The sequence below is a fragment of the Caloenas nicobarica genome, chromosome 16, assembly GCF_036013445.1.
Source record: "Caloenas nicobarica isolate bCalNic1 chromosome 16, bCalNic1.hap1, whole genome shotgun sequence".
Lineage (NCBI taxonomy): Eukaryota > Metazoa > Chordata > Aves > Columbiformes > Columbidae > Caloenas > Caloenas nicobarica.
The window spans coordinates 13,591,643-13,616,882 of record NC_088260.1 but is presented as its reverse complement, the minus strand read 5'-3'; the positions used below and the strand labels follow the sequence as shown (position 1 = coordinate 13,616,882).

The window sequence follows — 25,240 nt, the reverse complement described above, 5'->3', positions numbered from 1 at the left end:
CGGGTTAGAGCCCAAAGCGATGCCACCTGGGAGCTGTGGCCTGGGAAGACGCAGGGTTTGGTTTCCAAAGTGTTGCTCTCTGCTGGAAAAACAACATCTGTTGGATGTTTCAGCACGCCGGCAGCGCTGCTCCTTCCACCCAAACCTCGCTGTGCCAGAGGGTTTGCCGTGGCGCTGCAGCATGCCGAGGATGTGCCGGGACCGGTACAGAAGATGCACGAGGAGCTGAGGCTTCGTGCTGGGACCTCCTGCTGAAGAGAGGCCGGCCCAGAATCGTGCCCTCGCAGGGTTTTGCTGCTCTCCCACGGCAACGCTCACGTCTTCTGCTTTTCCTTCTGATGTTCTCACCCACTTGGTCAGCATCAGGGCTTCTCCACTGCTGCAGGGGCCAAAAATCACCCTCCTGGGAAGCTCCCCGCATCAGCTTTTCCCCGTCCGAGAGGTACCTGCAGGCACCCGCTGCAGCTTCTTCCTTCCTCTTCACTTGCCCAAACCACCACAAACCACCGCGGCAGCACAGGGACCTCCAGAGGTCTCAGAGCAGAGAAGCCAACACCACAAGAGCGGCCAGTCTGCACTTTGCATGGCTGATCCTGGCTCTGGCGTTCTCCAAGAGCTCTGCCCCGCAAACGGCTCTCACAAACAGATCTAATGCGGCTCTCGCTGGCTTCTGTTCTGCTCTGCCCGATGGAGCGAACTCCAGGCTGGAAGAGCATCTGTCCCCAGCGAGGGCGGGTGGCTGCGGTGGCAGCGAGCAGCTGGCACTGCCCGCGGGCAGCTCCGGCCCCGGAGCGGGAGGAAGCTGCTCGGGTTTGCACCCAGTTCCAGCCTCGTGTGATGCCTTTGCAAAGCGCTCTGCTGTACGAGGTGCTGCAGGAGCAGCGGTTGCTGTCAGCAGCTCGTCTGAGCCTCTGTCCCACCCCAGTGCTGTGACTCCTTCCTGGGTAAATCCACGGGACAGCAGCGCTGCATTTTCAGCACCTTCTCCTTTGACAGACGCTGGAGAAAGGAGACGGAGAAAAGCATTTCGGTGCATCAGCCTGGGTGAGAGGCGAACACGACCTGTGTGATACCAGCCGCATAGCCCCAGAAGGGATTGGCCCAGCAATGTGTTGCTGTTTGCCCCCCACATCCCCATCCTGCCCCACGGTAACAAAAACCACCAGGCATAGACACGTGGTGGCTGCCAGAGGGTGACAGAGGGTGTTGGTCTCTTCTCATAAGCAGCAAGTGATACGACAAGAGGAAATGGCCCCAAGTTGCGCCAGGGGAGGTTCAGATTGGATATCAGGAAAAAATTCTTCAAGGAAAGGGCTGTTGGGCATTGGAACAGGCTCCCTAGGGCAGTGGTGGAGTCACCATCCCTGGAGGGGTTTAAAAAGCATTTAGACGAGGTTCTTAGGGATGTGGTTTAGTGCCAGAGTCAGGTTATGGTTGGACTCAGTGATCCTGAGGGTCTCTTCCAACTGAAATGATTCTATGATTCTCTGAAACGATTCTACGACCGGAGGTGCGGGCAGGGCTCACCGGGTGCCGCGCTGTGTGTGGCAGCAGAGGCGATGCCGGGCCAGGCTGGGTCGCGGTTCAGCAGCGCTGCTGATGAACGTCGGGCGCTGCTGATGGTGCAAGTCCCGTCTGCGACGTGCTGAGCCCACTGACGCGCAGACCTGCTGATCCCCCAGCCGCCCGGGCAGAAACGCTCAAAACTCTCCTCTGAAGCTGCAATAGAGACGTTATCGCTCCCAGCCAAAAAAAACAGGAGAGGTCAGAGCTACGAGAGATGTCCTTGGGTGCTGGTGACAGATGTGTCCCCCATCTTCTCGCACGAGGCTCTGAGGGGAGCCCCAGCACAGAGTCTGAAGCCTCCTGAGGGTCAGATGAACACAACAAGGAGGAGGAGGAGGTGAGAAGGGCCAAGGCACGGTGAGGATGAAGCAATCTGTGTGCAGGAGCACCTGCCGAAAGCCCTGGCTGGCACAGCCGCCCCACAGATACGCGCGAGGTCTGAGCACCCACACGCGATATCATCTGGCTGGAAGGACCCAGCAGCCATGGGGAATGATGACTATGATGATGAGGGGAGCTAGAGGAAGGCACTGCCTGTCTGGACAGATGCAATCAGAGATACCCTCACATTTCTACGTTAAAAAAGCAACGGGGATGCTCAGAGAAAGCTGCAGCAGCTCCGAGCGCAGGTACCGGCTCCACATTTCCACTCCCACAGACCCCAGCCCAGCTCCAGCAGCCGAGCGGGCAGGGACGGACCCCAGGGTGTCACCTGTCACCCCCCGCCACCTCCCGCAGGCACAGCACAGCACTCACCACTTATCTGTCATCAGCGCGGCGCATCCGCAGCAAAACCGGCCGGGACACGCGGACCTCTGGCTGCAGCTTTCTCGTCCAGCGGGGATTAGGGTGGGGTTAGAGATTTAATCCCAAAGCCGGGGTTTTCTGGGTCGGCGACACGGTTTTCAAAGCGTTGATCAGTGCGTGTGTCATTAGCGCAGCACAGATAATGAACACAGGCTGCGTTATGGCGTGGACATGCAAAAACGGGCTCCTCCTGCACGATCGCAATAGTCACAGGGAGGAGAAACTGTCCCGCCGCAGGGTTTGCTCCCACTTTAGGCAGCAGAGCATCTGTTTGGGGCTGCCGAGGGTGGCTGGGGCCATCCCTGCCGCTAATGAAGCACATGCAGGCGCTGGAGCCAGCACTTGCTTGCTGCAGCACCTGAATTAACCCCTGTGGCACAAGGATACACGAGGTGGAGGCTCCTCCAGCCCCAGTGGCTGTACTGGGGGGACTGGGAGCAGCCCAGCAGGCTGCCGTTCCCTGCTCAGCATCTGCCAGGAGCGCTGTGCAGGCAGCAAGGTCGGGTCCATCGTCCACCCTGTGTCACGATGGGCTCGGGGACCCTGAGGGCTGGCACCGTGCACCCACTGGGGAGCCGGCCAGGTCTGTACCAGCACCAGCACCCCGACCATGCGGTCACCCTGTGTCTGACCCAGGGAGGAGACTCTGCTTCCTACCGGCAAACACAGGCACATATGGTGGTTAACCTGTCACTAAAATAGGGGGTTCAGAGGAGGCCACCAAGATGCTCAGAGGGCTGGAACAGCTCTGCTGGGAGGACAGGCTGAGAGAGCTGGGGGGTTCAGCTGGAGAAGAGAAGCTCCGGGGAGACCTTAGTGTGGCCTTTCCGGACTTAAAAGGGGCTGATAAGAAAGATGGGGACAGACTTTTGAGCAGGGCCTATTGTGATAGGACAAGGGGTGATGGTTTTAAACTAAAGGAGGGAGATTCAGGCTGGACATGAGGAAGAAATTGTTGGCCCTGAGGGTGGTGAGAGCCTGGCCCAGGTCGGCCAGAGAGGTGGTGGCTGAACCATCCCTGGAGACATCCCAGGCCAGGCTGGACGGGGCTCTGAGCAACCTGAGCTGGTGCAGATGTCCCTGCTCATGGCAGGGGGGGCACTGGGGGAGCTGGGGAGGGCCCTGCAACCCAAATTGTTCTGTGATTCTATGATAAAATCAACCATTATAAATTACACACCGGATCGGGGCTGCTTTAGTGAACCCGATGCCGCTCAAAGCACGAGCTCAATACCAGTCCAGTTTAATATGGACACAATTTTACGAGTAGGGACTAATCACAGCAGCATCTCCATGGGGGCAGAGGAGTCTCAGCCCTTCACAAAAACAGTCGTGACGTGGGACACGGGACAGCACAGGAGCAGCTCTGGGGGAGCACATCTTGCGCCGAGGCGGCTCACCCCAGCACAGGCACCCAGGAGGTCTCCAAATAAACCAAGTGAGCAGCTGTAACCCCCAGCTCCAGCGCTCAGACCCTGCACAACCCACCGGCGGGTGCCACTCTGAGCAGAAGCCGCTCCAAGTCCCCAGGAGCTGCGCGCGGTCACAGGAGAGGTCGCTGCCCCTCCAGCGCAGGCGTGGGGCACGAGGCTGCCCCATAACCACGGCTGAGCCGAGCGTGGCCCTGGGGGCTCTGTGGAGAGAAACGCAGCCGGGGCTGGAGCATCAGCTCGGGGAGGCTGAACCAAACAGCCCATTGTTGCCGTCCCCGCAGGAGAGGCAGCGTATGCTGTGATCGATCTCACTTCTGGCTCCAGCCCTGTGTTTCACACACTTAAAAACCCTCCGTGCAGCTTCAGAGGGCTGAAGGATGATGTCTCGGGGTGTCGGGGGGTGCTGGTGTTCTGGACGGGTTTGTTCCTGTGGGAAAGGGAAAACCCCATGGGGAGGTCACAGTCCGCCTCGAAGCGGGTGCCGGCGTCCTGTGCGCGACGTGCTGGGGCGGCCACCAGCGCGGTGGCCTCTCCGAGGGCACACACAGAGTCCCCAGGACCGTCTGCTCCACACCAGCTCACACAGGGCTCCGTCCCCATGAAATCTCGCCCCCGCAGCACCCCAGCCCTGCCCCACCACCTCCTCCTCGCCCGGCAGAGCCTTCGTCCCCCTCTGCTCCTCATAAACCTCGAGGAAAAGCATAAACGGACGCAGGAGCAACACACGGCCCAGCCCAGGCCCCGCCGCTCCCCACGCTCAAGTCCCCTAAGGAAGCACAAAGTGAGAGAAGAGCGCAGCCGCTGCTCACTCACACAGCTCAGCCGCCTCCGAGCTCCACTGTAGCAAGCCCCGTTCCCATTAAAACCTGTTTCCAGCAACACCCACCGCACCATGAGCTATTCCTGACACGCAAACCGGCTTCCTCAGTGCGTCCGCACAGCCCTCCTGCCTGCTGAACCACGAGATGGGAGATTTCCCTGCTCCCTGGGCGAGTCTATGTAATTTAGCACAGTGCTCTTCATATTCGAGCCTCTAATTATCCCTTTAATTTGTTGCTTCTTATTTTTACATACCTCCCACTCCTGCCCCTTGTCAGATTGCAACTTGCTTTTCTGTGTCTCCTCCTCGTCGCTGCTCGCGGCCCCGCGACACAGGGCGTCCGGGTCCCGGCGAGGCCGAACTGCGAGTCTCAGCCCGCGCGGTGTCAGGTGAGATTTCCACGTACGGACAGGAGTGGAGCTCACAGAGGGCTGGGCTTAAATTTAAGCCCTCAACTTTCAGTCCCTCCGTGTTTCAAATCCTCACCTGTGACGCAAAGGTCCGGCACGTCCCACTCTGCCCAAATCTGCCTCCGTCACCCCGAGCATCCCTCGCCCCAGGGCAGCCCCAGCCGCTTTCTGCTCCTGATCTCTGGAGAAGCTCCCGGCGCCAGCCCGGGCAGCACCCGGAGCGCGCAGCGCGGAGGTCACCTTCGCAGAGAAGCTCTTTCATTTACATATATATTTATTTATTTCTTCCCGTTCGCTGCCGCTCCCCGCGGCTCCGGGGACATTTACATAATCGGATCACAGGCGGGTGGACAGAAAACGCCAGCGCCAGCTCGGAGGACCCGACCCTCCGTGGAGCAGGAGCAAAGCCCAGCCCTGACCCGGCCCTTCCCGCTGGCACACGCGTCCCAGACCTGCGGCAGCGCCACAGCATCCCCTGCAAAAGCCAACACCGTCCGCGCGGGCAGCGGCACTGCCCTCGGAGGCAGATTCAGCCACGCCGGTGGGAGCGGATCGGTGAGGTTTAGTGCTGGGGCCGGGGCAGAGCGTGGACATGGAGCATTCACACACGAGCACTGGTCCACGGCTGCGGGCTGGGACCGCTCTGAGGAACAGCTGGGAAGCGAAGCAGTTTAATTTCTCCTGCAAGGAGCTCCCTGCCCGTCAAAGCGCCCTGTGCTCCCATGAGATGTGTGGCCCCTGGAAGCCGGCGGGGACCAAGGTGGGCAGAGCGGGGGTGTTCTCACCTGCTGCCAGGAGAGGCTTCCCTGGAGCGATGCTTTGTGTTTCCATGCAGATTTTGGGACCTTTGCATTGCACGGAGCCACCCCACCCCATGAGAGACCCCCTGGGCAAGGTCTGTGCAGCAGCTCGCAGAAGATATCACCCCATGCTGGGGTGATCGATCAAGATAATCAGTCAAAATCAATCAAAGATCAATCAAGGCACAAAAAGGGACCAGTGCAGGAAAAGGTGACGGTGCAGCTGGGAGCACCAGCCAACCATGATGGGGGATCAGGCTGTCAGTCCCCTCTCCCTCCATGACCCTGCCCTGCTCCTCTCACATTCCTAATCCATCCCCTGCAAAGCGTCGCTGCTGCCTGGGGGTCAGTGTCACCCACTGCTCTGTCACCTCCCCCCAGTGACAGGCGGATCAGGGAGCTGGGGGAGCCACAAGCCCCCGGAGCTGCCGCTCCTGCTGCTGCCACGCTCCAGCCCGTCCTTGTCGACAGCTCCTCCAGACACACGGCCACGAGCTGACAGACCAAGGGATGCTAAAAAACCCATCTCTGACACCACCCGAAAACACGGGCCTCGCTCCCTCCCACCCCTCTGACCTGCTCGGTGTTTTGGACAAACCACATTTCTTTCACTTTTTCCCAGTTTTTGTGCTATTTCCCACCATCCAGACAGCCTCGCCCAAGCTTTTATCACGTCACAAGCACCACAACCTCCTCCTCTCCGGGCTGGACACAGCAAATACTGCTCTGCTCGCCCCTTCCCACCAGGCTGCTGCAGGAATCCTCTGCCCAGCAACTCTCACATCCCACGGCCGCGCTGCTCCGCACACCAAACCTCCGCCGTCTCCTCCCACCGCTCGCGACACGCGGCCGCCCCCGCTCCAAAAACTTCCCCACGCTCTGGGTGCGCAGAACGTGGCACGGGCACCCCGAACCCTCCACAACACCCGACACCGCCTCGTTTCCCCCCACGGCTACAAAACCCTGCGAGCGGGGACGCGGAGATGCTGCAACCGCTCCTGAGCATCCTCCGGCTCCCGCTGTGGATTATTATTTTTTAAAAGCTCACATAAAACAACACACGGCCTCCTTTTGCTCAGGCTGTGACAGCACAGCGACAGTGCTGCTCCATTCACAATTCCCCGAGCTCTGCCTTCATATATTATTCCAGGTCTGTCAGGCTTTGGGGTTGGTGGGGTTTTTTTCTGCTTTAAATATTTTATTTAGTTTTACTCTCTCTTCCCCCCTAAAAGATCCCCAGGCAAAATAAGCCTCCCGCAGGAAAACCAGGCTCCCCGGAAAGGGCTGTCTCACTGTGATGGGCGCGGATCCACTCCCCAAATAGACGCTGTCCAAAAAACAACCAGAAAGCACCATCATGCTGCACAAGGCAGCGCCGGGGCCGGCACCGCACGACCTCCAACCCACCGTTCAGGAACACACAGCGGCACAAGGCGGCTCTTGGACACCGAGGGGGTTAAATCCCCGCTGGTGTCAAACAAGGGCAGCCTCATGGAAGTCATGAGGATGCGAGTGATGCGGGGACGTGGGTCTGAACCCCCAGCTCGCAACAGGCTCCAAATTGCTGTGCCCGCCCAGGAACGGCCGAAAGCCCCTGTGCACCCCAAACCTCCACTTTACCCGGCTTTACATCCAAAATGCCTTATTTTGAGCAGCCTTCCTGGAAACCACGTTGTAAGGATGCAGCAGAGCTGTGTTTCAGGGGGTTACCCACTCCCCAGGCTGCACCTCCCCAGCTCCCATCCCCTGGCCGTGGGCTAAGCCGGCACCGAGCCCCGGGCTAACGCCAGCCAACGCGCAGCCGGCGCACGGGGAGAAAACGGGGCCGTGCCGGAGGGAGGAAGGCTGACGGAGGAAGAGGAGGAGAAAACCGCTTCTCCCTCTGCCTCCTCGCACCCGCGGGGCTCGGCCGGCAGCACTTACGTTGATCATAGCATTGGAGGTGATGCGGAAGAGCGTGGCTCGTTCGTTCACCGCCTTGATCTTCTCGCCGCTCTCGGCCGGCAGCTTCAGGTTCTCCAGCTCGCTGAGCGAGCGCTGCAGGGCGGCCCCGTGCTTGGCGATCAGCTCATTGCAAGTGCTCAGGTCCTCCAACTTACTCGAGAGGGTTTTCAAGGTGCCGTGCAGCTCGCTCTTGTCTGACTGCGAGGCGGGCTCTTCGTCGCCCGAGTCATCTGCAAAGGGAGGGATGGAGAAAAAAAACAGTTGCCATGGTTACCCCTGGACCGTACTAACCCGTCAGCGCCACGGGCAGGGGGACCTCCTGCCTCCTCCTGCCTCCCCCCGCAGCTCTGCTGGGGCTGGGGGCTGTGGCACCGTGTCCCCCCCGGAGTGGACCGTGGTGCGCGGCAGCGATTTGGGATGTGACCCAGCACCCGCAGAGGTACCCAAAGGGCTCCTGTGGCTGTCACCAGGATTTAGGGCTGCTGAGGCTGAGCAATGGGGGTGGCACAGGGAGCAGGGTGTGCTGGTGTCACCGGGAAGGGACACGCGTCAACTCCCCCTTTCCACGCACGGCCACGGGCACCAGGCACAGCGTCAATGTGCACTGGGGCCGAACCACACAGGGGCTCTGCAAGGTCGGCTTTGGGCAGGATAAACTGCTTCACCCAAGGGAAAGGTCACAAAGACATGGGGGGGAGTAACAGCCTTTACCCAAAACCACCATCTCGCATTCAGAGAGGAGAAACTCCCATGGGCAGCATCGCAGGTGCAGCAGAAACAGTCATTCCTGAAACTCCAGAACGCTTGGGTGACTTAAAACCAGAAAACCAGCCCAAACCTGAGCAGCACGTGTAACGCAGCGTTTCTTCAGCTCATCCCAGCGCTCCCCGGGAAGGCGGAGGAGATGAGTGGCTCTGAGCGGTGGCGCCACCCGGAGCAAATACAAACCCTGAGAGCAGAGCCGGGTCTGCGCCCCGGCCCTGTGGTCAAAGTTTAGCCAGGGTTTCTCTGACTGCACCCAAAAACCACTAAGGAGGGAGCAGCCCTTTCATTTCCCTCCTTCAATCATCTGGATTAAAAGAGATGGGGACCAGCAAAACCTGCCTGCAGCTTCTCTTCCAGCGCTAGGGGAGCTGGGCGGACAGGGGTGTCCTCCAGGGCAGCCAGGCTGAGACATCGCGATGCTGCAAAGCACCGACCTCCGGGGTGCCTCAGGCACAAGGCGGGGCAGCACATCCCTTTTTGGGGTTGCAGGGAGAAAAGCCCATAATTCACTGATCTGTGGGTGTTTTGGGGTTTTGAGGTTTATTCCTGGCTCATTTGTAAGACCTTTCAAAATGCTGTAGATATCAAGAGTGATGTTCAGCCATCGCTCACACTGATGCACAGAATTGCAGAATCCCAGCCTGGCTGGGTTGCAGGACCTCTGCAGATCCCCCAGCCCAGCGCTGCTCACGCAGGGTCACCAGAGCAGATCACACAGGTCGGGCCAGGCGGGTTTGAATGTCTCAGAGAAGGAGACTCCACACCCGCTCTGGGCAGCCTGGTCCAGGCTCTGGCACCTCCCAGCAAAGAAGTTTCTCCTCCTGTTCACATGGACCCTCCTGTGTTTCAGTCTGTGCGCGTTGCCCCTCACCCTGGCGTTGGGCACCACTGAACAGAGTCTGCTCCATCCTCTGACACCCACCCTGAGATATTGATCCCATTGATCAGATCCCTCTCAGCTTCTCTTCTCCAGCTCAACAGCCCCAGCTCTCTCAGTCTCTCCTCATCACAAAGATGCTCCAGACCCCTCAGCATCTTTGTGTCCCTGCGCTGGACCCTCTCCACTAATTCCTTGTCTTTAAACTGGGGAGCCCAGAACTGGACCCAGCAACTCCAGATGTGGCCTCACCAGACAGAGCAGAGGGGGAGGAACCTCCCTCGACCTGCTGGTCACACTCTTCCTCACACACCCCAGGTACCGTTGGATTCTTGCCCCCAAGGGCACATTGTTGGCTCATGGTCATCCTGCTGTCCAGCAGAACTCCCAGGTCCTTCTCTGCAGAGCTGCTTTCCAGCAGGTCACCCCAACCTGCACTGGTGCCTGGGGTTGTTCCTCCCCAGGTGCAGGACACTACACTTGCCCTTGGTGAACTTCATCAGGTTCATCAGCGATGGGACGAGGGGGCAGGCCCAGGGACAAGGCGGGCACGGCCTGGGGACAAGGCTTGTCCCACACAGACTCACCCCAGCTGCCCAGGGACAACAGGAGAAGAAAATCAAAGCCCCGCAGGGAACCAGGGCACAGAGCAAAACTCAAGTGGTTTCTGAAGCACCAGGGCAGCATCTCCCAGTGCGACCATTTGGTGCCTCTGCACCCCAGCCCCGAGCATCCACAGCGCACAAACCTCCGATTTCAAAGGTGAGGTGAGGTGTGGCTCGTGGCCACCAAGGATGCCCAGGGAATAAAGACCCCGTCAGGCGGCAGCACTCGCAGCCCCCACGGGAAGCCGAGGAGTGGCCAGGAAGGCGCGGGGGCAGAGCCAGCTCCCCCAAAAGGCAGGGCCGGGGGAACGGCCGCGCTCCCAGGGACAGGACCAGCGTTCTGGAAACACAGACGGTACCACAAAGGTCTCTGGCACAGGTGGAGGAGATGGGCAGGGGAAGGAGAAGGGGAACATGCAGGATTTGAAGGGCTTCATCCCGGGAGGGTGTGCAGAGGCACCATGGCGATGGGCTGGGGCTCACACCGCAGGCGTCTTGTGTGTGCCAACTGCAGGAAAATTTAATCCACTTTTCCACCAGTAAGGAAAGTAACCAAAGGCTCCATGAGATCTGCTTTCTGTTGCAAGTGTTCCCACGCTGCCTTTCATCCCAGGGCACACAGGGTCACTGGCAGCACCTTCACATCCCCCGAGCTGTGCGGATTGTCTCTGTACCTGTCCTGAGGTGCTGCCTCCCAAGGTCAGAGCACACGGATGCTCCTGGGAGACATTCACCAAGCTCCTGCTGCCATCAGAGTATCTCCCTGCGGCTTTCCAGGGCAGCCGGGGGCAGAGACATGAATCCATCTCCTTTCACGGGCTCCTGTGCATCTCTCTGGCCTTCAAGAGACCTTCTCGCTGTCTACAACTGCCTGAAAGGAGGTTGGAGTATGGAGGGTGTTGGTCTCTGCTCCCAAGTAGCAAGTGATAGGAGAAGGGGAAATGGCCTCAAGTTGCGCCAGGGGAGGTTTAGATTGGATATTAGGAAAAAATTCTTCAAGGAAAGGGCTGTTGGGCATTGGAACAGGCTGCCCAGGGCAGTGGTGGAGTCACCATCCCTGGAGGGGTTTAAAAGGTGTTTAGACAATGTTCTCAGGGACACAGGGTAATGCTAGAGTCAGGTTATGGTTGAACTCAATGATCCTGAGGGTCTCTTCCAACTGAAATGATTCTATGATTCTAAATACAGCATGAGCTTCCACCGGACCTACTGTGCAGCAAACACGGGTTCCACCTTGCACAGCTCCGTCTGCAGCTGTCTCCTCTGAAGGGGCTGTTCCCCCGCTGCTCCCCAGCTGCGCGGTCTGTGTGCTGCTCCAGCAGCTCCATCCCAGGGCTCTGTCCTCGTCCCAGGACACCGCACACCCCGCGGGCACCGACCCCAACACCGCACAGACCTCGGTGTGCAGGTGCAGACAGGGTGGGCACAGGGTGCTGGGGGCATCCGTACAGCTCAGCATGGCCACAGCCACTCATGTCCCATTCTAGAGCCCCAGGTTCTCTCTGGACAAGCATCCCCGCTCTCCAATGAGCATCCCCACTCTCCCTGTGCAACCCCACTCTCTCCATGAGCATCCTCGCTCTCCCCACAAGCATCCCTGCTCTCCCTGTGCATCCCCGCTCTCCCCATGAGCATCCCCATTCTCCCCATGGACATCCCTGCTCTCCCTGTGTGTCCTCGCTCTCCCCATGGGGATCCCCACTCTCCCCATGAGCATCCCCACTCTCCCTGTGCATCCCCACTCTCCCTGTGCATCCCCACTCTCCCCACGAGCATCCCCGCTCTCCCTGTGCATCCCTGCTCTCCCATGAGCATCCCCACTCTCCCTGTGCAACCCCACTCTCTCCATGAGCATCCTCGCTCTCCCCACAAGCATCCCTGCTCTCCCTGTGCATCCCCACTCTCCCCATGAGCATCCCCGCTCTCCCTGTGCATCCCCACTCTCCCCACGAGCATCCCCACTCTCCCTGTGCATCCCCGCTCTCCCCATGAGCATCCCCGCTCTCCCTGTGCATCCCCGCTCTCCCTGTGCATCCCCACTCTCCCTGTGCATCCCTGCTCTCCCATGAGCATCCCCACTCTCCCTGTGCAACCCCACTCTCTCCATGAGCATCCTCGCTCTCCCCACAAGCATCCCTGCTCTCCCTGTGCATCCCCGCTCTCCCCATGAGCATCCCCACTCTCCCCATGGACATCCCTGCTCTCCCTGTGTGTCCTCGCTCTCCCCATGGGGATCCCCACTCTCCCCACGAGCATCCCCGCTCTCCCTGTGCATCCCCACTCTCCCTGTGCATCCCCGCTCTCCCATGAGCATCCTCGCTCTCCCCATGGACATCCCCGCTGTCCCTGTGCATCCCCGCTCTCCCCACGCATCCCGCAGCCGCCCCTGGGCCGGGCGAGCTGCCCTCACTCTGGCACACGGATGGGAACCACCTCTCCATAGCACCTGGTGAACTCATTGCTAACAAGTCCAGTCTTTAATGGCCAATTTATAACATAGTGTAGTGTTTTATACACCTACCAGAAGCAGAAGTCAACCATGCAAGCCCAGTTTTCGTCACAGACATCAGCCAGACAACTGTCACCTCTAACTGTCAAAACCCACCATTACTTCTGTGGGACTCCAGGGGATGAAACATATTTGAGATTTTTCTGTTTGTAGACATCAGTAATACTTCCCAAAGATAATTTTATCTGTTTACAAAGACTGTACAAATTGCACCAAGCAGGAGGAATTCTCTCTCTGCCCGTCCTCAGGCAGCGTTTAACCCCCAAATCCCTCCTCCTCCTCCTCCCAGAGCCCAGCCTGGGGATTTTGCCCATCATTAAAACACTGACAAGGGGACGGCACCACGCAGTGACAGGCGGGTCCCATCCTTTGCCAGGGCTTGATTTCCTGCCATCGCTGCCGATCTACAGAGGCCGCGGTGACGATCCCCGCCTGCTCGGCTCGAGGCAGGAGGCACGAACGCAGCGTGGCCCATTTTTATATTGCTGTGCGGGATTATATAAACGCCTCAAAGCCCAAGGAGAAGGGGGAAGGCACCTGGGTCAGCCCAGGCCAGTCGTGATGCTGCTCGCTCGGGCTGAGCTCGGTGAGCTGAACATCCCTCCCCAGCTCCTTCCCTGCCCTGCAGCCGCCCTCATGGCCACGCCGAGACCCCGGGGGGGTGGGCAGCAGGACCCCACCTTCCTCCTCCTGCACACACCAAGGAACCGGGTGTCAGACCCTCTGCTGAGGCTGCAGACTTCACAGAATCACAGAAGGGTTTGTGTTGAAGGGCCCTCCCCAGCTCCCCCAGTGCCCCCCCTGCCATGAGCAGGGACATCTGCACCAGCTCAGGTTGCTCAGAGCCCCGTCCAGCCTGGCCTGGGATGTCTCCAGGGATGGTTCAGCCACCACCTCTCCGGGCAGCCTGGGCCAGGCTCTGGGGCAACAATTTCTTCCTCGGGTCTGGCCTTCAAAGGGGATCTCAAGGCCACAGGGCGGTGGTGCAGATGTGCAGCGCTGTCTCGGGAGCAAAAGCAGATGCAGAGGATGGAAAACTCACTACCTGCCCCCCATCCCCGGTCAGCACATCCCATAACCAGCACTGCACGTGTAGCCCTGGTGCCCAAACACACGGAGACCCGGACCAATCCATGCTTCTGTGACTCACGGTAAAATAGAAATATCTCAAGCAAGGTAATTTGCTGTAATTATCTCAAATCAAAGCACAGGAAGGAAACGTGTCACAGCGGCAATCAAATCAGAGCAAGGTAAAGCAGAAACGCTCACGCAAAGCACCCGAACGACCTCCCTGCCATCCCACCAGGGCGAGGCGCTGACGCCGGCGCTGAAGACGGCTTTAAAACCTCAGTAAATGCCAGAACGCCCCCCATCACTGGAACACCCCACTCCTGACTGCCCTGGCAGCACCAGCACAGCTCTGGAAACTCCTTGTCCCTCACTTCACTCCCTGGAGGTTTTTTGACTGTAAACGTGGTTATTTGTGAAATCCTGGCTCCAGGAATGCCGGGAGGATCAGTGAGGTCTGGGCTTCACCCGCGGGTGCAGCACTGGGAAAAGCATCCTGAAAGTGCCAGGAAAATGCAAACCGCAGCCTGGCGGGGATCATCATCATGAACAGAAGAGCAGCACGTGCTGTTCCTTATTATTTTTTTTCATTATCCTCATGTTTCCTCCGCTCTGCCCTTCTCCACTTCCTCCATACACTTGCTCCCAGCCCAGGGCAGGAGCCGTGGGACCAGCCCGGCCGTACCGCTGCTCCTGGGAGCTCGGGGAAAAGCTGCCCAAACCAAAACACACAGAAACACACAGAATCATCCAAGCATTTGGCTGGAAGAGACCATCAAGATCATCGAGTCCACAAACCCTCCTGTTTCCTCAAGGAACCAGCAGCCGATGCTGAGGGGTCTGGAGCATCTTTGTGATGAGGAGAGACTGAGAGAGCTGGGGCTGTTGAGCTGGAGAAGAGAAGCTGAGAGGGATCTGATCAACGGGATCAATATCTCAGGGTGGGTGTCAGAGGATGGACCAGACTCTGTTCAGTGGTGCCCAACGCCAGGGTGAGGGGCAACGGGCACAGACTGAAACACAGGAGGGTCCATGTGAACAGGAGGAGAAACTTCTTTGCTGGGAGGTGCCAGAGCCTGGACCAGGCTGCCCAGAGCGGGTGTGGAGTCTCCTTCTCTGAGACATTCAAACCCGCCTGGACCGACCTGTGTGATCTGCTCTGGTGACCCTGCGTGAGCAGGGCTGGGCTGGGGGATCTGCAGAGGTCCTGCAACCCAGCCAGCCTGGGGTGCCGGGATTCTGTGATTCGGTCCAACAGCTTGTGGGTAAGAGCAGCCCCGGATCCGAGCAGAGCAGCTCTGCTCAACGCCACCTCCAGCAGCTTTTCAGTTACAGAACCCCAGCCTGGTTGGGTTGACGGGACCTCTGTAGATGTCCCAGCCCCAGCCCTGCTAACGCGGGGTCACCAGAGCAGATCACGCAGGTCGGTCCAGGCGGGTTTGAATGTCTCAGAGAAGAAGGGTTGGTTTCTTGGTACCACCAGGACAACCACTGTAACCAGAACATTCTTGCTTGTCCCTGCGGTGCAGATGGGAGGGGGGAGGACAGGGCTGCCCGGGGTCTGGACAACCCCTCATGTCCCCGTTGGGGAGATGACAGTCCCATGGAAGCCACAAGACCCACCAACTCCTACAGTTACTGCTGAAGATTATCTGTGAAGTGCTGGAGGAGAGAGGAGCAGCAACGTTTGTTCTTATTGCTGAGGATAAAGGACTCGCTCATCCAGAAAGGTGAAACAGCCACGAGCCATCGCCTGGAGCCTTCGCTTGGAGCGTGGCCAAACGCCGGCGCTGGGGATCCTTCCCTCGTCTGAGCCTTTGTATCAGCTCAACCAGGAGAAAAAAAACAGATTTTGCTTTGCTAAGGCTGGTGAAACACCCCAAAGGTCAGGAAACACCCACAGAGAGACTCTGTCCAGGGCAAGGGCTGCGGGCGATTTGCAGAAGCAAACCTGGAACCAGCCCGGCCAACCCAGAGCATGCAGGGCTTCGGCAGCTCCTGAACTTGGCATTCCTAACTGCTGTGATTTCAGATCACAAACCCTCTCGGAAACTGGAGAAACTTAAAGTCCCAAATACGTGGCAGCTAAGGAGGGGGAAAATAAAACCCCCAACTATTTCGTCCATCCCTGGTGATGACCAATAGGTTCAACTCGGAAGCGACCTGTCAAGGCAAAGCTGTTCCTCGCCGGGACCTGGCGTGGACACCGCACACCGGGGACATCTGCCAGGCTTTGCTGTAACCATCACACCAGAGGAGATGACAACCAGGGCAGGGCAGCATCCCCCACTGCCCCACAGCCCCCGCCACACACGGGTGACAGCGATGGGCACCCAGCCGGCCAACACAGCCTCACGGGCTTCTCTGTAGTTTTCCAGCACAGCAAGTACATCCCAACCCAAAATGAGTTTTTACAATAGTTCTGAGGGTTTTCCAACACAAGCAGGGGATAGGGAGGAAGCAGAAGCAGGTGCGAGGCCTTGCCGAGGTGGAGGATGCTCAGTGCTCGCTGCCTCTGCGTGCCGCCCTTACAGCTGTCACCAGCTTGGCCCTTCGGGATCCCCAGCTCCAGGCTGCCTCCAGAAGCTCCCAAATCATATCAAACCTCGAACCAAGCTCTGCTGGCTGTGCTGGGCCAGGACAGACCAGGGGCTGCGTGTCGGGCTCCAGCAAAAAGCACGGAGGCTCTGCAGGAGCTGGGGAGGCGGCCCCGCTCCCTTCATAGAACCATAGAGTCATTTTGGCTGGAAACGCCCCTCAAGATCATCGAGTCCAACCATAACCCACCCCTGGCACTGCCCCATGTCCCTGAGAACCTCATCTCCGTCTGTCCAACCCCTCCAGGGATGGTGACTCCAGCACTGCCCTGGGCAGCCTGTTCCAATGCCCCACAGCCCTTTGGGGAAGAAATTGTTCCCCAGATCCAACCTCAACCTCCCCTGGCGCAACTTGAGGCCGTTTCCTCTGCTCCTGGCGCTTGTTCCTGGGGAGCAGAGCCCGACCCCCCCTGGCTCCAAGCTCCTTTCAGGCAGGTCAGAGATCAGAAGGTCTCCCCTCAGCTCCTGTTCTCCAGCTGAACCCCCAGCTCCCTCAGCCGCTCCCATCACACTTGTGCTCCACAAAGATCCTTCAAGGACACAAACACCATTTTAACACAGCTGCAGATCACGTCTTTCGGGTCCCAGCCCCCGCACACCTGCCTGTGCAGAGGGAAGGGGCTCGGCCGTGGTTCCCCCTGCACAGGACAGCGGTGCCTCCACCGGCCCCTCTGCACCGCGCACCCGCCGGTGCTGCCGGCAGCAACTCCGCCATCTGCTCGCTGCAAAGACCCTCCCCAGAGCAGCAAAACCTTCTGGGGGTTGGCAGGGGGCTGCCCGGCCTGGGACCCCCACCCGTGCTGGGCCATGGATGCCCCTGCGCCCCTTGATCCGCCTCGGGCAGCAGCACATCCCCGGCTCCTGAGCTTCACCTCGGCTCACCCCACTCCTCAGCACCACGCAGGTTTATAGCTGCAGACAGACATTTACAGCAAGAATTCACGTCGCTCTGTTGCAGCGAACAAAAGCCACCCAAGGAAATAAACACAAAGGGCTGGCAGCAAATATTTGACAACAAATCGCCTCCACGCTTACTCAGGTTCCTCTCGCTCCTGATGAGCCAGCCCGGCTTCCACGGCGCCCTCAGGGTCTCTTGCCCTTCCCAAACTCAGCGGCCCCCGGAGCCCTCTCCATGTCCATGGGGCACACGGGGACCACCGAGGGTTTGATCCATCCCCGCTCTCTCCCACAACCCAGACAGGGTCTCCACTGGCACCAGCGTCCCCGAGGTGACGTCTGCTGGGACCCGGGGCCAGAGGTGGCCCCGAGCGGGGGGTTTCAGGCCGAGCCTCCGTGCAAGGTGCCACCAGCTGCGTGGAAGCACAACCCAAGCCCACAACGCTGCTTTTGCCATCTGCCTGCAGGTAAGGCCTGGTCCCCAGTCACCCCAGTCACCCCAGTGACCCACAGACCAGCTGCCAGGGTGTGCAAAATCCTCCTCTCCCTCCTGCACCAGGAAAGTTTTACAAATGCAGTGGCTGCTTTACATTTCTTATCACCCGCAATGCACACGGGAAACATCTGCAACCGAGGGCTCCAATCCAGCACGCACCGCCGTTAACAGCAGCTTTTAATGAATCTCCTCTCCACGAACACACACTTGTATCTTCTACACACTACGCAGCCTAAAAACACGAGTCCCTGCAAGGCGAGTCCTTTCATTCCCCATCTCATACTTTGTTTTGACTTGCGAACCAACTTAAAGGCAATCTGTTGTGATTTTTATTTGTAGGGCACTGGCATGAAGCAGTTGCTATAGGAACAGCCAACCTCACGGTAAGCTGGGAAGATTATTTTTGGAGCTGTGATGCTATTTAATCTACGTAAAATGGATCAGCAGCCAGCGGCCGTAAGCCTCTTCGGGCTTGTTTCTCGGCCCGGAGAGCAACACAAAACCTCAGTGCCCAGAGCAGCATCTCACCAAGAGGCCACAAAGGCAGAAATTCCCTTTACGCTCCTGTTTTCTGTCTCTAAAACTTCCCTCAGCTAAATATTTCCCATTGCTTGCAATTTCTGCAGAACTGGTGGAAAAGCTGCTGGCTGGAGGCGCGAGGCGGCGCTTCCCCGCGCTGGTGACACTCCGGGACCCGGCACCGCAGCCCAGGGGGACACAGCGACACGGCGCCCGTCACACAGCGCAGACACCCCGAAATCATCGAGGAGACGTGGAGCCACCCCAGGACGGACAGAGCTGGGAAGAGCCTTTCAGGGGATAAACCAGGAGCAGGCAAAGGGATTGAAGGCTTCAGCATTAGACCTTTTATTCTAAAATTCCCAAACTGTATCCAGAGCCCGGCTGTGGCGTCTCCATCTCGAAGCACCGCACCACAGGGACATTAATCCCCGCTTACCTTCCTCTCCGGGCCCAGCACATATGATCTCTGACTGCGTTCCACACCTTCCTTCCCCTCCCTGTCAGCTAAAAAGTTTCCCTTCCCGGTTATCCTCACTGTCAGAAAAAGTCCTCGTCCTTCCTATATCCCCTTGAATTTCTCCCTGAGCCTCCTGCGATCCCGAGTCGCTCACCCACCGCTTCGCCAAAGCCTCTGGAGCCTCTCAAAGGCAGGGCTGGCCCTGCTTGAGAAATTCAATGTTTTTTTGCTGGTGGGAAAGGGGAATGAGCAGACGAGGAGGTGAAAGCACCCGGTTGATGTTGCAGAGCGAGGCCCGGCCAGAGCGGCTCCGGCGCCGCCCAGGAGCCGCGCACCACGCGACAGCAAACGGTGCGCTGCGAGCTGTCCTGGGCACCCCGACGGCTTCGTTCTCCTACGGGGAACAGAGATCACTGACCACTGTCCACAGGTAAAACCATAACGGAATAGAAGGAGCACTGATGATTTTAATTGAGATAGCATTCCTGGGCTCCGCCGAAGCCACCAACAACCACGGCCATGAAGATGGGGCACGTCGGCAGCCGCCTTTGCGCATCAGTGACAAGAGCCGCGTGAGTGTCAGGAGGATGCAGCCAGGCTCTTCTCGGTGACAGCCAACGATAGGACAAGGGGCAATGGGTACAAACTGGAACACAGGAGGTTCCACTTAAATATGAGAAGAAACTTCTTCCCGGTGAGGGTGCCAGAGCCTGGCCCAGGCTGCCCAGGGAGGTTGTGGAGTCTCCTTCTCTGCAGACATTCCAACCCGCCTGGACACCTTCTGTGTAACCTCATCTGGGTGTTCCTGCTCCGGCGGGGGATTGGACTGGATGAGCTTTCGAGGTCCCTTCCAACCCCTGACATCCTGGGATCCTGTGTGATTCTGTCTGCCGGCCGGGAGCTCAGGTTTGAAGCGCCGAGTCAGCAGCGCGGCAGCTCCGGCCCTGGGCAGCCTCAGGCCACCGCGGCTGTTCCCAACATACCAAGAAAAAGCTGGTTTTTTGCAGCCACACAGCGATGCCGGGTGACCCAGCACACCAGATGCCCAGCACGGTTTGCTCGTCCCTCAGCTCAGGAGGTAGAATGGCCAAGGCACCCACGGGAGCATGCAGCACCCATCGCTGGAAGGGGAAACCAGAGAAACCAGACACAGGCTGCTACGGTTTGTATGCGGAGTTGGTTGCGCTGAGAAAGGAGCTCAAGGAACGCACCCATCGCAGAGCAGCCCCATGGGGCGGCAGAGGCCGCGCGGGGTGAGGACAACAGGCCTGAAACAGGACACTGCTGGGCACTGGAACAGGCCACCCAGGGCAGTGGTGGAGTCACCATCCCTGGAGGGGTTGGACAGACGGAGATGAGGTTCTCAGGGACATGGGGCAGCGCCAGGGCTGGGGAACGGTTGGACTCGATGGTCTTGAGGGGCTCTTCCCACTGAAGGGGACGGGACAGAGGTGTCACTCCTACAAACACACAGCCCCATCGTACCCACCCCAAAACTGTCCCCCAGCTCAGCCACGGGGGCCGCGGACGCTGTCTCCTCTGACTCGGTTTACCTCCTGCTGCCATCCCGAACCAGTGCCCACAAATCACAGCACGTTTGCTGGGTTTGAGGATGATGAAAAGAAACACGGGGCGAAACGGGGATGGGATGGACAGGACACAACAGAAATGCAAAATATTACGTGTAGAGCGCAATTTTTCACCGTCAGCCTCTTCCTTCTCAGCTCTCATGCGCTTTTTCTCCTGCCTTTTCCCATACCCGTCCAGGAGCTGTATGTCTAAACATACGGAAAATACCTCTCTTCTGTGGCAATCCCGGACAAATCTCGGAGCCCTTGCTCCTCACAGGTGTTTCCATGCCACTGAAACCAACTCCACCTCCATAGGAGATTCCCAGTTTATCCCATCGTCAACCAGTGTCCCTGCTGACACCACGGGTTTGATCCACACCAGCCCCTCCTGCCCGGGACAATCTGGATCTCCTGGAAACACGATCACCCGTCATTGCTCAACCGGAGCAATTTCCACCTTGGCTCTAGAAGACACATCTGCTTTCATCACTTTTAATAACTATGAATATTAAATAGAAATGGGTATCTATATTTAATCGTCTGTCTCGGCTGCCAAGAGATGGATGGATTTTTCAGAGCATCTGCAGATGCAGGCACAGGCGGTGCTTTTGTGGTTATAAAGAATTACGCTGGAAATTAATCATCAAAATAGCACAGCAAATAATCATTCATAAATCATCCCAAATTTGGGTGATCACTTAGCAATTATCACCAACCTGGCAAGGCTATTTCTTTGCCCCTCTAATGCAAATGGAAAGCTGTTCAAGTAAATGGAGGCCTAAAAATAGCCAAGGTTGGCTGCTCGTGACAAGCTGTGACATTTCCCGAAGTCCCATTTGGTGGAAAGAGGTGGTGGGCATGACTTGGAGAACCCCAACCCAGTGATGGAGCACCACAGGACAAATCCAGAGCTTGAAAAACACACAGATTATCCCATCAGGTTTGCCTGAAATCCATAAGAAATGTGGAGAGAAGTGAAACGAGTAAGTTCTGCAGAAATTTAAATTCTGGGACTTGAGTGACGTGATCCACGTTGGCCCAAGGTTGAGCAGGGGCCTCCGGAGATGCCTTCAAACCCAAGTCACTCTACGCTAAGTGCAAATCTATCACTTGTAGTAATTGCTTCTGGCTAGCGATCGGGTGTAATGCTAAGTTGTGATAACAAGGGAAATCCAACATACAGATCTCGTCAAAAAGTAATAGGTAAAATAAGTAGGATACAAAAATGGGCTGAAAAATGTTCAGAGCCTTTCTCTGGATGATAGCTTGCACAACACAGCATCCTCCTCCCAGGCCATGTTGAAACAAAGGATGTAAGGAACTTCTTCTGTTTTGATTTTAAAAACGTGACTACTCTTGATTTCTGTAACTGTGATTTCCTCAGTCTTTGGTGCGGCTGGTTGGAGTCAAACCCAAAGAGAGCACTGATGCTTGAACACAGCCCTGTGGTTCTCGTATTTTGGTAAGCAAACACCACGGTGACCTGAGGACTGAAAAAATGGAGAACGGAAGAGCAAAGGAATAAAAAGCCCCTCATCCAGGACAAATTACAGCTTACATGGAAAGCGGCCCGGCAAATACCCACCAAGAGAACAGGGAACGGGTCTAAGGGAGTCGGGACCCCAAAACAAAGGTACCAAGGCTGAGCCCAAGATGATGCTCCGTGGCAGGAGCGATGCTGCTCCGGGGATTTCTTCTGAGAAATCAGAAAGTTGGTGCAATCAAAGAAGTTAATCGAAGCGATCCATAGGTCTTTGTCGTGGTAGAACCTGAACTGGCAACACAACCACGCAGCCGCTCACTCCCCTCCCCATGCCCCAAATAGGGGAGAGAATTGAAAGGGAAGGGAGAAACTTGGATTGAGATAAACACAGTTTAATAAAATAACAAAACATTAATACACTACTAGTAAATATATATATATAATAGAAATAAAAGATACTCAAAGCAATTCCTCACGAACTCCATCCGCATCGAGCAGCCAGTCCCGGGCAGCAGCACCTGGTCCTGAACAGCTGATCCCAGAGAGAAAAAAGGAAAAAAGCAGAAAAGCACAGAGGCCTCTGCAAAATGGCAAAAAGTTGAACTAAACATCCTGAACCGAACTCCCCTGGCTCCGGCAAAAAGAGCGAAGAAGAACACGAGAGAGAGAGAGAGAGAGAGAGAACGCAGAAGATCCCAACTCTCCGTAAATAATTAGCTTGACACCAATGGGCTGGGACACTCCCATGGGTCAGTGTGGGTGTCAGTCCAGCTCTGTCCGTCCATCCCCTTCCTCGATACCTCACACCTGTGGGCAGAGCTCAGAGAGTCCTTGGCTCTCAGACCAGAGCAACTGAAACATTAACCCTGTGCTGGGCTGTTATCTCTTGTTCTCAGACTAAGTCCAAGCATTGACTGTGTGAGCTATGGAAAAGAAAGGTTTCTAACTGCATGAAGAAAATTAACTCATTTTCAGTGAAACCAGCAGAGTCTTGATCCGCTCTGGCACCAGCTTTTCACCATTCTTGCAGTTGACCCTCACGTTACATTTCCTATCAAATATGTTATTAAAATACAAGCCTGAATGGAGAGGGGACGTACCAACCCGTTAATGCACATAAAGGACTTCTTATTTCTTGAAAGGAAAGCACGAAGTATTTTTATTACGATTACTGCAGCATTTCCAGCCTGGCTATTGAACATTTTATTGCTGCAATTAGAAAATAATGACGTTAGCAGTCAATAAGCCTCAACGGCAATTGCTGCACTTTATCTGGATTGCAGTCATTCTCTCTTTCCGGCACATACGGGATTTTCTGATTACCCAATTGTCTAAACAACTCCAACAATCTGATAATTTAGGCGACAAAGAAATACGGATGGGTTTAAAACACACTGAAAGGCAGGGTTTAAACTCAAAATAAGATGGATACATTGAAGAAATGGAGACTCAGACACATGACAAATGCAAGACACCCACTACATCAGATACAGTCAACCCAACAGACACCAGACAACTGCCTGGTCAGTCGAAATGGACCCAGTAAACACATCTTATTATAAATCCAATATAAATTACAGTGGGACTTTTAAAAGTGAGCTAAAAAAAGCAAATAAATTCAGGGTTATAGTCGTACCTGAGACACACAACGTAATTTCTGGTAAGTGCTCAGCAGCCCGTGGCCAGTTTGGGACACTGCGCTACTAAGAGAGACAATCACCATAAAAAATCATCCAAAGGGATGAAATTGGGGCTGGACAATATATCGTGCAGGGAAAGACTGAGTGAAAGGCCAGTGGTTTGCAGAAATGGGAGAAAATCAACTGTGGACACACTAACAGCCTTTGCAGGGAGATTCTGGGTTGCTGGCTTTGCAAAAGGTGGTGGGTTGGTTTGGTTTTTCGGCTTTGGGGGGTTTTTTTTTGCACCACACTTTGACTACAATATTCTGCTCTCCATTTCCATTGCAATAAGAAGTTTGGCAGCCAGCAGGAGAACCGCAGAGCCAGACTTTGAACCTGCTAAACCGGAGTCACAGCAGAGCTGGCAGAGAATGGGAGCAGAGAGAAGAATGAGCCCAGCTGATGGTTTTGTTAAAATGCTGGAGAGGGAAAGTCGGCGCCGCTGGACACGGCCAAACATCCCCTCCTGTCCCTGCGGACAGTTCTGAATAGCGATGACAACAAAAACGGCGGTGAAGGTGTGATTATAGGGAAATAACCACTCGTTATCAGATAATGGGTGGTTCACGCCGCACATTTCATCACCAGAAAAGAATAAAATAAAATAAAATAAATGGCCTGATAAAAATAGAAATTTTTTCATTATACAGCTCGGAACAGCAAACACAAAGCACTGACCTCCCAGGACCAGCTCGGGGTGCAAATCTCTCCATGGCTGCTGGCGTGGGTGGTGACCAGGACAGCCCACGGCGGGGCCAGGGGCACCGACTTCAATTTTACTCATTCTATTCAGACTGCGAAAGCAGCCCGGCCGATTCCCTGCATGGGGATGCTGGCGGGAAGGGCCCGGCCAAGCCCCACGGGCAGCGGGGCGGGAGGAAGCGTAAAACCCGCAGTGTCACCTCCCGGCTCCTCGTCCCTTCGCGCGCCCAGTGAAGGTCTGGGGGACCCCGGCACCTCCAGCCAGAGAGACTGGAGAGACCAGGGGGAGCCCAGCTCATGGTCAAGGTGCCACATTTCAGTGGATCGAACCTTTATGAAGCAAACGAAACCACGGAAGGAAAAAAACAAACCTGTTTATGGGCAGCCTATGCTGGGTGAGGACCAGTACTGGGCACCGTGATGGGGGTTGTCTCCGCGGAGAGCCCACGCAGACACGCTGTGCTGCTAGAGACCATCTCATAGAATCACAGAATCATTTTGGTTGGAAAAGCCCCTCAAGACCATCGAGTCCAACCGTTCCCCCAGCCCTGGCACTGCCCCATGTCCCTGAGAACCTCATCTCCATCTGTCCAACCCCTCCAGGGATGGTGACTCCACCACTCAGTCCATCTTGATGGAGTGAACACCACCAGCAGGACATCAAAAACCCCAGTGCATCCCTAATGGCTTCGAAGCCACTTGGTGCTCCTGGGAGAAGCCTGAGGAGCATTTTGGGGTTGGGTCCCACCAGCACACACACAGACAACAACCCGCCTGTTTCTCAGAGCAGGGACTCTGCAAAGTCACAAGGGTTTCTGCCACCCAGACTCTGTGACCCTCCTGCCCCCCCTTCCCCAGGGACTCAAACTGCAGAAAACATCCTCTTTTATAATCACAGAAGGGTTTGTGTTGAAGGGCCCTCCCCAGCTCCCCCAGTGCCCCCCCTGCCATGAGCAGGGACATCTGCACCAGCTCAGGTTGCTCAGAGCCCCGTCCAGCCTGGCCTGGGATGTCTCCAGGGATGGTTCAGCCACCACCTCTCTGGCCAACCTGGGCCAGGCTCTCACCACCCTCAGGGCCAACAATTTCTTTCTTCTATCTACTCTGAGGACGTCTTGTCTGCAGAGGAAACCTGTTCCCTCTTTGCACCTTTAACAACTGCAGGTTTCCGTGCCAGAATTTCATGCACAAATCATTTAAGGAGTTTGCTGAGCCCAGAGGGACCTTCC

The 25,240-nt window shown here is 56.8% G+C and overlaps 1 protein-coding gene across 1 annotated transcript in view; it reads right to left on the bottom strand.

The window, feature by feature from the left end:
- OSBP2 (oxysterol binding protein 2) overlaps positions 1–25,240 on the bottom strand; it is a 137,070-nt gene that overhangs the window by 31,884 nt on the left and 79,946 nt on the right. The window contains exon 3 of the mRNA XM_065646246.1: positions 7,760–8,010. Coding sequence (XP_065502318.1) covers positions 7,760–8,010 — 251 coding nt within the window. The remainder of the gene's footprint in view (positions 1–7,759; positions 8,011–25,240) is intronic.